The sequence below is a fragment of the Drosophila willistoni genome, assembly GCF_018902025.1.
Source record: "Drosophila willistoni isolate 14030-0811.24 chromosome 2R unlocalized genomic scaffold, UCI_dwil_1.1 Seg200, whole genome shotgun sequence".
Classification (NCBI taxonomy): Eukaryota; Metazoa; Arthropoda; class Insecta; order Diptera; family Drosophilidae; genus Drosophila; species Drosophila willistoni.
In genome coordinates this window covers 723,126-736,369 of record NW_025814051.1, presented here as the reverse complement: position 1 = coordinate 736,369, position 13,244 = coordinate 723,126, and the positions used below count along the sequence as shown (strand labels likewise).

The 13,244-nt window shown below is 31.9% G+C and overlaps 2 protein-coding genes across 2 annotated transcripts; both read right to left on the bottom strand.

The window, feature by feature from the left end:
- Window positions 1–29: 29 nt before the first annotated feature.
- LOC6641702 (60S ribosomal protein L21) lies at window positions 30–837 on the bottom strand. The gene is made up of 2 exons (XM_002064639.4): window positions 757–837; window positions 30–640 (listed from the first exon to the last, which is right to left on the bottom strand). Exon 2 carries the CDS (start codon window positions 618–620, stop codon window positions 141–143), a length of 480 nt encoding a protein of 159 aa, XP_002064675.1. The 5' UTR covers window positions 621–640; window positions 757–837; the 3' UTR covers window positions 30–140.
- Window positions 838–1,452: 615 nt separating this feature from the next.
- LOC6641703 (uncharacterized protein YJR142W) lies at window positions 1,453–11,028 on the bottom strand. The gene is made up of 4 exons (XM_002064640.4): window positions 10,598–11,028; window positions 2,905–3,038; window positions 2,169–2,829; window positions 1,453–2,110 (listed from the first exon to the last, which is right to left on the bottom strand). The coding sequence occupies exons 1-4, from the start codon at window positions 10,671–10,673 to the stop codon at window positions 1,923–1,925; spliced, it is 1,059 nt and encodes a 352-aa protein (XP_002064676.1). The 5' UTR covers window positions 10,674–11,028; the 3' UTR covers window positions 1,453–1,922.
- Window positions 11,029–13,244: the final 2,216 nt, after the last annotated feature.

The following is a 13,244-nucleotide window of genomic DNA, read 5'->3' as shown; positions in this document are numbered from 1 at the left end:
TTAAAACCAAATTTAAATACAATTGCATCTAGAATTGTTTACATGAATCAATCATATATATGTATAGAAAATCCATTCTATTCTCCACAATTTACAATATGTAAACAAAAGACATAAACACAATCCAATCCTTCTCCAACTTAGGCAATGAACTCGTATGGGATGGGAGCCAGAGCGATGGGTTCCTCCAGTTTCTTAACGAAATGGGCCTTCTTTGGCTGTTCGGGTTGACGTTTCAGGTTGACCCACTGTCCCTTCTCCTTGGCATCCTTAAGCAGACGCTCGTTCTCCTTAACACGGCGCAGGAAATCCTCACGGCACTTGGAGTGATGGATGTGTTCAATACGAACATTGATGCGCTTGGCTAGGATCTTGCCGCGCACACGTTTGTTTACAATGACACCGACAGCATGCTGTGTGACATTGAAGATGCGGCCAGTTTTGCCATGGTATGCCTTGTAGGGCAGACCCTTCTGGACGGCACCGTGTCCCTTAATGTCGACAATATCGCCGATCTTGAAGACACGCATGTAGGTGGAGAGGGGGATGACACCATGCTTGCGGAAGGGGCGAGAGAACATGTCTCTGGTGCCGCGACGATAACCCTTTGAGTTGGTCATTTTGTAGCCTGTGTTGTTCCCTGAAACAAAATTGGATATACACTTTTAGTCACTGTTGTTGGCTGCATTGTTCTGGCATCGATTGCCATTAAATTTGTTGATATTTTTGTACATTTTTCGCGAATTAGGGGCTAACCTTTTACGTATGGACGTCCACGCGGTCGTGAAGTTGGGGAAAAAGAAAGATGGCCGTTAACAGTGTGACCAGACGAGCTGTACGGGAAAATGCCAAGATTTCCAAAAATACTGAAATACTGAAACGATAACGATAGTTTCATAACTTTGCAAGTCCGATAATTGTTATGGTGAGCGGTAAAATTCAAATATGCAAGAATGAACAAATTTCATTCAATTGAAATACCTAAACATTTTCCCTTATACAACTAGTAATTAAAAACAAATGTTACTGTTTAGTTAACGTTGGAAACTTTAGAATTTTTTTTTTTGGTTTACATTTTTATTAATTTTAAAAAAGTTATACAAATTCAACAGAAAACTAATAAAAAATTAAGTTTTTATTTATGCCTTTTTTCGTTTTTGTTTTAAACTTGTTTTTGCTTAAGTTTGAGCACTTTGGTACACACACATAATAGTAAATGTAATTTTTCTTTTTAAATATATTGTTTAAAATATGTATATATAATTTTGTTTCTTTTGTTTTTTTTTTTTTTGTATTTTAACTATGGCTATTATCATATAAATGTGTTTGTTATATAGATATATATTTATATAACTTGTCCGTTTTGTTTCACAAAAGTTCTAAGAATGTGGCGTCATTTTTTTGCTTTCATTATTTGATTAATTGGAATATCTCAAAAGCACATACATAGGATAAGGAGAGTATATAGGCATGTTGTATGTATGTATGTAATAAATATTTAAAAATAATATACATATTTGAATGTATGCATGTGTATACCAAATATATGTTTGTAAATAGATATACATTTACAATAAACAGCACATACAATTTAAAATAATATTTGTAAATAACTTTAAGCGATCTTTGCCATCGTAATCATAATAATAATAATAATCATAATCTATTACTTTTAATAATTTAGATCTTGTCGTTTGTTTCGGTTGTTTGGTTGATTGAATTTCTTGTTTTTTTTGTTATGTTTTTCTATCGATTATTGGCTTTGGATTTTACAAATCCCACTACAAAAGCAGTCTCTCGTATCTAGTCCGCAGCTTCTCAATGCACTTGTTCTTGTTGGTGTGTTTTTTTGTTTTTTAAATATATGTTTTTCTCGTTGTTCATTATTACAGTGTGTGTGTGTGTGTGTCGATCCATTTAGTTTAGGCAGCCTTCTTGTGACCATTCTCAAGGGGTCTAACTGGGGGTAAATTTGGACAATTACAATTGTTTGCATCATTGGGCAACTTTTGTTGCTGCAATTTTTGCATTTGCTCCAGCCGCGTCTTGTACGTATATAGAGATTGCAACGGTACATGTAATAGCTCAACAATCTGAGTGAAATCCAATTCTGTCAAGAGAAATATAAATAAAGATTTTGCTAGACAATGGTAGTAATCAACACTTACCATCATCGGCCGTGATGTGACCGTGCCTTATCAAGAAATCAATTACGACCGGCGCCGAGGTCGTCTTGAATTCCGGGGTAAATACACGTTCCACACACTCTTTGGCTGGCAATAGCTCAAATGCCTGGACCTCACCATCGGCATTGTGTGGCACAAAGTCCACTGGAAGTTCCAAATCAAAGACATATTCCGTATTGGGGAATAGACCCTGACGACTTTCAAAAAAGAATGAAACACAGCCGGCTGAAACTAAATTCTTGACCAGATGACTTGGAATGGATGCCTCTTCGGCGGCCTCTTTAATAGCTGTCTCCTTGATGCCATAGCCAACGGATAGTCCACCCCCAACCATATTATCCCATTTGCCAGGCCAGGTCTCTTTGGTATTGGAGCGTTGTTGGAGCCAAATGCATAGGCCATGCTTTGGATGTATCACATAGCCATTAATATCTACCCCATATTTGCGAACGCCAAACAAAGGTGTGGCTGCACGTTCCATCTTAAGAAGAGCATTGTGCTCAGACTTGACCTCGAAGTATTCATCCCGCCATCCCTGTAGAGCTGGGAAGAGACCCTCGCTACGTAAATTACGTAATACTTTTTCCAATTGCTGCGTGCGTTCATTATAATCACGGAATGCCGGATTTAGCTCAACCAGACCCTATTGTGACAATGAAATGGCAAAAAGAAAGACGATGATTGCATTCACACACTTCATAGATCTCAGTGCACTCACCTGTTTGGTATGCTCACAGTCACGTATGCAAAACACTTCAGGATACTTGACCAGTTGCTTCAATACATCCGATTTAATAAGACCGCATTGTTGACCTTCAACAAGAAAGGGACGTATGTCGCCCTTTTGAAAACCTATAAGATATAATTAACAAATTCAGACTAATTAGATTTCAAATAAAATTGTAAACCATACTATAAATAATTGACCAAAAAATTGGCAAAAACTGCATGTCGTTGTTATTTATCTTAGGAAAATATCATACAATAGTCTTTCTTACACACACCTTTGGACCTTATTTCTTTTGTTGTACATTTTTTCCTTCTTAAACAAATTCTTAAAAACACACCTTCCTATGATGGAATCAAAGTAAAAATAGCTAAATAATAGTTTTAGAAAAGTTCTTATATATTATAGAAGAGAAATATCATCTTAATATACACCAGGATTTTGGTTTATAGGGTAAATAGGGACAACAGAAATAGGACGCAGAAGGAAATGCAGTTTTCCATTTACATAACATGTTCTCCTTATATTTTAAATATCTAAAATTAAGCTAAAATTGTTCAAGTAAGGTTCAATTCCATTCTTAATCCAAAAAATTAACGTTTAGTTTTGATTGAAAAAGTATGAAACATGGATAAAAAAGGTATTGGTATAGTTCTTGTTAAATCAAAGTTGCTGTTTATCAAGCTCTCAGGTTATTTGTTTAATAACAAACATATACATATATGGTCGATTCCAACTTGGTGGATTGCCTTTCATATAGTTTTTGTACTGTTGTTTATAATTTGTTTTGATTGTCAATATAAACAATATTTCATTATTACATGATTTTAAATATAGATTTGTGTATAAAGAGTATTTTTAGTTAGGTTATTGATAATAAATAGTTAAGAAAAAGTTGAAACAAAATCGCAACTTTTTTAAAATAAAAGTATACTTATAGATAGTATAGTATGTTTTTTAAAATGCATTGTTTTATTTAATTTTATTTAAATCAAACTGTTTTTTCCTTGATTTTATTTCTTTCGGTCCTTTGAGATATTGTATAATATCATTATTATTTTAATTCCAAGTGTTAAACGTTGCAACTAGTTTATAATATTTGAATATAATCTAAAATCTTAAAAGAGAAAAGCATACATTGTTTTCAAAATAAAAATGGCATCTAGTCAACTTCAAAATCGACGTTTAGTACAGTCGGTTCTGCTCAAACTAAAATAGGTCAACAATTTTTTAACACAGACTTGGATTGGATTAAAATTAAACACTTTTGTCCAGTAATAAATAAGTTAAACAGATAAGACTAACAGGATCAAAAATTTCAAATTTAACCAAAGAAATAGATGTAGAGGTCTGCTTTCGTTTTTGATTTTAATGAAATTTGTCGGAATAAGACTTTGATGTCAGCTCTTGCTTTCGTTTAACATAGTTTGCCCTTTATGCCAATTATTATATCACAAGTTTTTTAATTTAAATTCATAATTTCGACATAAATCAAAAACAAGAACATTTCTGATAATAACAAGATATTAACTCAGTTTTAATAAAATTGAACAAAGTTTTACGATTAGGAAAATAAGTATTTCTATAACGAATGAATCCTTAAGCTCAATTTTAGGGTATTATCTAGTCGATAACTCGTTTTTGTCACACATACAACACACACACACATAGAACAAATTTATGTTCCAGACAGAAAAAAAAGGCCAAGCATTTCGATTCGCTTATCACCTTACACAACATTCATAATTATGTACATACATCCATTAAAAAGAATATGTATATATACATACATATATATTTATTCATACATATAGTAAAATATTATGATTAGCCAAGCATTTAATCGTATCACTCATTTCTGAACTTTGGCAACTTCCATAAACAAAAAAGTTTAAATGTTTGCCATTGTTTTTGTCTCTTTTTGTGGCAGAAAAAGGGGAAAACAATAAAAGTTCAGTCTACTGTTTAATTAAAAACACTTGCAGCACGCGCACTTTGATAAGATATGTATGTCCATCGTCTCACACACAAACACACACACAATGGGAACTCTCTATAAGTTGAGACTTTAAGTATGTACTTTTCTTTAGCTAATGGGAGGGTGGAGAAGGAGGTTTAATTGCTAAATGGAAAACGAAATGAATCGATTTGATAACCGTATACAATAATTAAATTGATTTGGTAAAAGTAAACATTTCATTTCTACTATTTTGACCACTATTCTTTCTTCTCTTTAGTTGTTAATAAAACTTTTGTCATGTTAATCTAATCTGATCTTGTATTGCAAATCATCTCAATATGCTTATCAATTTCATTTTCGGTACGTTTGCAATTCCCATAGCCGATCTTATCAAAGTCGATTAGAAATGTGTAAGAGAGAGTGCCTGGTTGTGGGCCGTGTTTTGTTTCGGTCAAAATTATAAATGTTGCTTTATTTTACAAGCCTTTTCTGTGAAATTTATGAAACTGTAAAGAACGAAACGTTTCCTTATTTTGATTTTGTTTATTTTTACTTCTTTTTAAACTGTTTCTACTGTTTGCCAAATGTGAAGAAAGAATAATTTTATAAGAGTTTATGTGTTAAAACCAAAACACAGGATGGTCTAAACACAGTGGATGTTGTTAGTAGATTATCTATAATGAAAGGCATTAGTTAAAAATGTAGTTGATGATGGAAACATTAAGATAATAACAGTCTGTATAGATTACAATCTCTCTGAAATTCAAGCCAAACCTTGAATTTTAGACTGCTCAAGTTCATTCATCAAAAGATTATTTCTTTGAAAGAAAGAAAACCTTGCGCAATTAAATACTTTGACTATAGACAATAAAGAGTTGATATGTTCTTGTTAAACAAATTCCACGAAGTCTATTTAGCGTTAAGAACACTTAATACTTATTGTCTATTGCTCCTTCCATCATATTCCATATTCCTATAAATTTTATTTTTAAACGCGATAATATTACTCATGCTAATTATTGTTTATCTTTTTGCTGCCATCCATTTTTAGTCGTCTTATTTAGCCTTTGGCTTATAATTTTACAGGATTCAGTTAAAATGAAGTAAGTAAGTCGTCTCGCCGACTTAGGTATACCATACACCAGTAAAGCAAATATTTCAACTTTATTAAACAAATGCATTTTCACACGCTTTTTACTAGCATATCTTAGTATCTCGCTCACTCAGTCATACGAGCACAATAGCGCCCCCACCAGCCAACGGCCAACTCCGGCCTTATGGAAAAACGTTCATATGCATAACTCGACTGTTTTTTGTCCGATTTTGATCAAATTTGGTATTTTGCTAGATATTATATATTAAATTTAAGTGTGCCAAATTTGATTGCATAAGGTAAAAAAATACGGGAGATAATCAAGTTTTTCAAATTACGGGGGCGGAAAAGGGCGTGGCAAAATTTGTATACATAAAAAATGTGTGCATTTACTAAGCGAATATACATACCAAATATGGTGTCTCTAGCTGGAATAGTTTTTGAGATAAACGCTTTTATTAAATTGCGGGGGCGGAAAGGGGCGTGGCAAAAATTTGAAATAAACTTGATCACTCTACATACTACACGAGTCTACATACAAAATTTGGTGGCTCTAGCTCTTATAGTCTCCGAGATCTAGGTGTTCATACGGACAGACGGACGGACGGACAGACGGACGGACAGACGGACATGGCTAGATCGACTCGGTTGTTGATCCTGATCAAGAATATATATACTTTGTGGGGTCGGATATGCTTCCTTCTGCCTGTTACATACATTTTGGCGACTTTAATATACCATTTCACCCTATGGGTGTATGGTATAAAAATGTTAGACAAAAGCATTTGCTTTATCTGAACGCCCGATTCCGGATTAGCATAAGTTGATAAATAAAAAAACTTTTGATTAACAAATCCAATTATAATAATAATTGTATTTACTATTTTAAAGAAAATTTGTACTTTCATTATTTATGTTTTTCTACCGATTTTTGTTACAAGTGTTTGACCAGCAACAAAATTTGAAGAATACATTTATGGAATTTGCTAGTCTTCTTTATTATCATTTCTACAAATATTTTTGCCTTATCCAATTACCGATGATTTCAAGTTATTAAGGTATTGCTACTATAAAAACAGAAATCTTCCATGGAATATGCTTTCAATTTTAAAAATAAACAATTCAATTCATAATAATGAAAACAGCTGTTTTTTTCACCTTAAACCATATGTTTTCCCTCATTATCAGAGGACAAAAATACTTATCTACTCAATGTAATAATAAACAAAACAAACTTTTAACTTTAACCAGGTTCAATAATCATTCACAAATCATTTACGGTTATCACACACATACAAACAAATATCAGCGATTAAATGAATAGCTTAAACTAATATAAGTAAAGTCCGATAGCCACTAAATATACAAAATAAACGAAAATATTTCGCAATAACTAGTACAAACTGGCTTTAACGAATATTTAAACAAACTGTGTCTATCGCTTTGATAAGTTAATTAGAGATTGAAACAAAAAAAAAAAAACAACAACTAGCTCGTGCGATAGGTCGTGGCTTGCAGACGACGTAGATACCTTTAGTTAGGCGATTATATATGTATATAATGTAAAAACAATAGTTCATAACTTCATTCAGAAGAATAAATTGAAATTAATTTCTTTATATTGTCTTAAAATAAAAATGTATTCTTTTAATTCATCTGTGTAACTTCAAACTGAACTTTGTTGAATAGTTTAGAACTAAATTGTGAATTCACGTAATTTTTTAAGAGTTTAAAGATGATACACGTATGTATATCCAGGTTTGATTGTTGAATCGATCCTTTGACTATAACAATGATGGGAAGGTATTTATATTATAATGTTTAAGTACTTTTTCGCTTTTCTGCTAACATATTTTCATAACAAATCTAAAAATATAGTTTTAAGCATCTCAACATCAGAAAAAACAAACAAATCCTCGTCACGTAATCCATTACAATGTATAAGTATGTGTAAAAGTCTAAGTTGAAAAACAAGTTCATATAATTCTAGAAAATCAAGTATTACAAAATAGTTTTAAGAACATTGTACCTACTTTTTATAGCGCGTTAAATAATGATAATAATAAATAAATAAACATTGATCAACTTGGCTTTGGCTTAAAGTGGTAACAGATGTCGTATCGGATTACTCGTAAACATTTCTTAAATTTGTATATTAATTTATGTATGTATGTGTGAGAGTTAAGCTCAGTGGAACAATTTGATTATCATTGGCATAATAATTAATAAAGATAAAATAGATCTGTTCATACACATGTGCTTCCTTTTTGGCATAGTTTCAAAAGATTCTTATTCAATTTTCGACAGATAATCTATTAGACAACATGTCGTATGAGTTATGGTTTTATTAAGCAACATTTCGGTACCCAATTAAAAACTTATTGAAATGTATTATTTATTTCATAAAATACTAGGCAAAACAAATTTAAAATGAACTAACCATATTTTCTTAATGAGTATTCGAAATTTTTAAAATAGGTAAAGCAAAACAAAAATAAAAACACGCCGAAGAGCAAAAAAATCGCATGCCGCTCTTATCAGAAGAAAAAAAAAACACAAAAAAGCTTGATAGCGAGAGAGGGAGAAAGTAAGGGGGAGAACATGATCAAAACGAAGAGTTAAAAAGGAAATGAATGGAAAGCGTCAACAGTCAAAGTGACGTGTCTCTCTCTCTTCCACTCTACGTGTGTATGTGTGTCTTCCTCAATTAAATGGTGAGAAACATTTGCACTTGAGAATTTGCCTATCAAAAAGCATAACACATAAAACAAGAACAAAACATTTAGCTATAGATATACATACATACATAAGTAGGTATATATATGTATTTCTGGTCGTCTATATACACTCTAGGGAACAAACTTTAAGTGTGCAAAACTTTTCTACAAGTGTGTGGATCTATCTCTCAGCTCTCTCAAAGATCTTTCAGCTGTTTGAATGTTTATAATGTCAAAAGCTTTGCCAGCCCCTCAAGGTGAGTCTATACAAATGTCGCACAATTTATGGGAGGCTCGATTTTTGTATACCCTTTAAAATGTTAAACACTTAGTCTTTAAAAAACCCATAGTATTCTGAGATTTCAGAAAAGAATTTTAAATTTCACATTACATTTATTTCAATTTCTCTTGGCTATATGTATTGACAGAAATTTGTATATTTTCCTTCTTAAAATATATACAATTTGGATCAAAAATGGTCTATAAAAATATTTAAAATTCCTCACCACGGACCAAAGGGTAATTTGTATTATTTAAACTTGATATTCCCTTTTTCTACGCGTCTCAAGGGTATCAAAATTGAATTGCAATAGCAAAACAAACAAAAAGAAGTAGAAGAGGAAAAAAACCAAAATTGACAATGAAAACTAATTTGTGCAAGAGTCAAAAGTGCTTAATTATGTCCAAGATGGTTGTTAATTTATTTATATGCTTACGTCTATATACATATATACAGATATCTAAAAACGTAAACAAAACATTTGTATATATGTATGTAGATAGATACATTGTAGATACATATAAAGTCTGACCATTTTTGCTTGATAAAATTGATCTTGCATAATAAGCAATTTTTTCTGTTCCCCAGGAAAAACGTTGGGTAAATAAAATGTTATATGGATTTAGAACAATCAAAGGCCAAGTTAATGCCACAAAATATTATTCTCTCTCCTTCATGTACATATGTATGTATGTAGATGGAAATAATTTATATTTGGAAACTTTTTAATCTTATTAGTAATTCTCTCTTTTTTTTTTTTGGTCAAAATGTGATTCTTAATAAAGTTTATACGCTTCTTTTTTCAAGAAATTTGAGTTTTAATCAATAAACATTAAAGACTGACGTGTTACAAACAAGTTAGTTAAGTTACGATTGCTGAAAAGACAACATTTATACAACATTTTTAATAAAAAATATACTTCCAATGCCCTTTATTTGAAATCTTTACTTAAAACTTTTGTTAAACATAAATTGCGTATTTAGCAGAGCGTATTTCATTTTCGGATATAATCTCCGCTTAGCTTCTCCAGTTTTTGTTTGCTTTGCAAAGTTCTTTAAACAAAGTAAAAAATTAACAATATTTTTTTTGTATACATTTGAGTTTAAAGAAAAAAAAAGTTTAAAATGAACTTATCATGGAATGCAGTGAAATGCAATTCTGAAAAATTCTCGGAAGTATTTGTTGCTTATATTTTGCAACAGGTGAGCTATGCGTCAGTCGTATAGAGAATAAAAAGGAATTTAAGAGGGTTTTTGCCTTCCAAATGAATTAGGATGATTTCATTTTTAAATGTCAACAGTTGGCGCCAGTTTTTGGGAATCCCGTTACCTTGGGAGGCTGCGAAACGAAATGGCAACGACACAACATCAACAGTAACAACAGCAACAACTACACAGAACAAATCGATAAGCTCGCTCTCCTTTTGCTCTTGTTCTCTCTGTCCCTCTCTTTGGCAGTTGCAGTTGGCATTGGCGCCCTACCGCCCACTGCATTGGTACACACCCATACATATGTACATACGTAAATACACTCATAATATTAAGGGCCAAACCCTATTTTCAGGGCCAAAATAATCCGTCGTAAGTAAGTTACAATTGTACAGTTATAGAGTTATCTAGTGTGTTTCAATTACCTGTTAAATAGAAATTGTTGAACTTTTTGGCCAAACCCAGCACACGGGATAATTTCAGTTCGGCTGCCGACGACATTAGATTTTCTTAAAAATTTCCCAGATAGGTTTTTGATAGTGAGAGAGAGAAGGAGAAACACAAGAGAAACGCCGGCTACCTTTGCTCCCACACTCACTCCGCCTCCGCCTCTCCTGTTTTGACTCCCACAAGAAAATTGCTTTGTTTGAAGCCTATTCAGTTTGTTGTCCTTGTTATTGTGTTTCTCTTTCGTTCTCCCCTCAACGAGCACGCACGCACACACTTTTAATTAGCAATTATTCTTAGGTATACAATTTTATTAAATCCTTATTATTGGGAGTATCGACGGAGGTAAACAAAACAATCCGTTTCCTTTGACTGCTTTTAACTTAATGTGACCGCAACATGTGTGTGTGGGTGTATGTGTGTGAATTTTGGCCATAAATTTGGGATGGACTATTGTTACAAATATCGATAGGCAAATCGTTTCAAACTATCGATAATAGCAATAGCAATCAACTTTAAATATTAATTGGGTAATTAAATTTTCTGTAGCATTAACCTGAGATTAAACTTAAAACAATTTATTAAAATTAACTGCTAATACAATGTGTTTAAATTCTTCGATTATTTAGCGGTTTTCAATCGATATTTGTGGTTATTTTTGACACAAAAGCTGAAATATCGCGCCTAAAAAACGCAACAATAAAACGCAACATACATTTTAACTGTATGGAAAAAAAGAGACGACTTGGTTTAATTAATTCAATTTAGATGCCTTGGCTATCCTTCTGGTTTCAAATTTCCAGATTGAATCAAAGAATCATTCACTAATAAGAAATCAAAAATATTCCACTAAGAAATCATACAAAATCAAGAACAAATAATTAAGTAATCATTAATAAAGAAATCAGTAACAAATCATTAAGTTATCATTTATGAAGCAACAATGATTCAATAGGGATCAATTTTTACATTATTCAGGAATATATATATAAAAGTCTAGACACTACATTAGATCAAAAATGTTGTCTTAAAGATTGAAATCAAACAATATTTATAATTAAAACTAAATTATTCAATAAAAAACTCACTTATGTATAGGGAAAGCTTTGATTTGAAACAACCTTTGAGGCTTTCCTCTATCTCTGAACGCATATGTTTATATATGTGTTCTGATTGCTTTATTTTAAATATAAAATGCAAATTTTTTTTAAAGGTGGCGCACCTTTTTTTCTTAGAAAACGTAGAGATTAAAATAGAGAGAAAATAGAAAAATGATAAGCACTGTATAAAAGCTGGCTGCAAGTCCGTTTCATACTTTAGTTAGTATCTGCTACTAGGACCAAACAACAAATATTAAGAACATGAAATGGTTGTCGATTGCTTTTATTTTGGGCCTTTTGGCTCTGGCTAGTGGTAAGTCACATTATACCTATGAGATGCCTCTGAATCACCATGGAAGTTCTCTCGACAGCCCAGCCCTTACATCCAGGCAATGTCATCATCAATGGTGACTGCAAATACTGCAATGTACGCGGAGATTAATTGAAAAAGCTGTTCAAAATGATAAGACAAATAAATGTTTAATATTTACTTTAACTTTTTGTGATTTTTTTAATTGTGTTGCAATAATCTAGGTCTTATGCACTAGGATAGCCATGCCAATCATTTATTAGCAGTGAGCATTACAATTTTTATAACGATTTCAGCAGACGTTCTAAGGAATATTTTTAGTTTCAGTTTCTTTTTGTTTTCTGTACCAAATAAATCATCTAAAATATATAAACTTGTTTATTAATAATACCGATTTGAACCTTTATTATTTATAGCTTTTATATAAGCCGATGATATCAATGTGATCAAAAATGTATAAACTGAATAATATAATATAAACTGACGAATCTCTTCCCGTTTTTGAAACCCACATAAATCACATTTTACTTTAACTCAGTTAACAATTTGTTTTGATTTTATTTAAATATGCAGATAACTAACTATATAATATAAAAGTCCAAAAGCCACAGCTCCTTGGGTTAGACTAGAGCAGGACATTGAGCCAGAGTCTTTGGGAGGAATAACAATGGAATCATCATTATCAGGTTTATTGCAATCTATGCATTGGCCATTTATATAGACTTTACCAGGTTCGGCTGTAATTGTTACGAATTAGAATATATATATATATATATATATATAAATAAGAGAGTTTAAACCAATTTTCCAGTGGATCAACTTACCATAGCTCACAGTTAAAACGCTTAGGAGCAACAAAAGCGTTACAGAAATTACTTTTGAATTCATTTTTTATTCGCAGATTCAAACAAAACTGGCAGCGAATGAGAAATTGTCGTTTATTTTATACACTGCTCAGATAGGCATTGGAATTGCCCAGAGTAATCTGAGTAATCTGTATCAGAATCGCAGCTCAGGCAAAGGTCAAAGCACATCGTTGCAACCCAACAAAACAAATACATTTAAAGTTTGATTTCTGTGTAAATTTTCTATATATTATTTATTATATAGTATATGAACATTATATACACATTATACTTTGTGTCTCAGGCACTAGTAGAAATCGAATTTGGGTATCAAATTGTGCTTCTCCCCTCTTAGGCCCTCACATTGCAC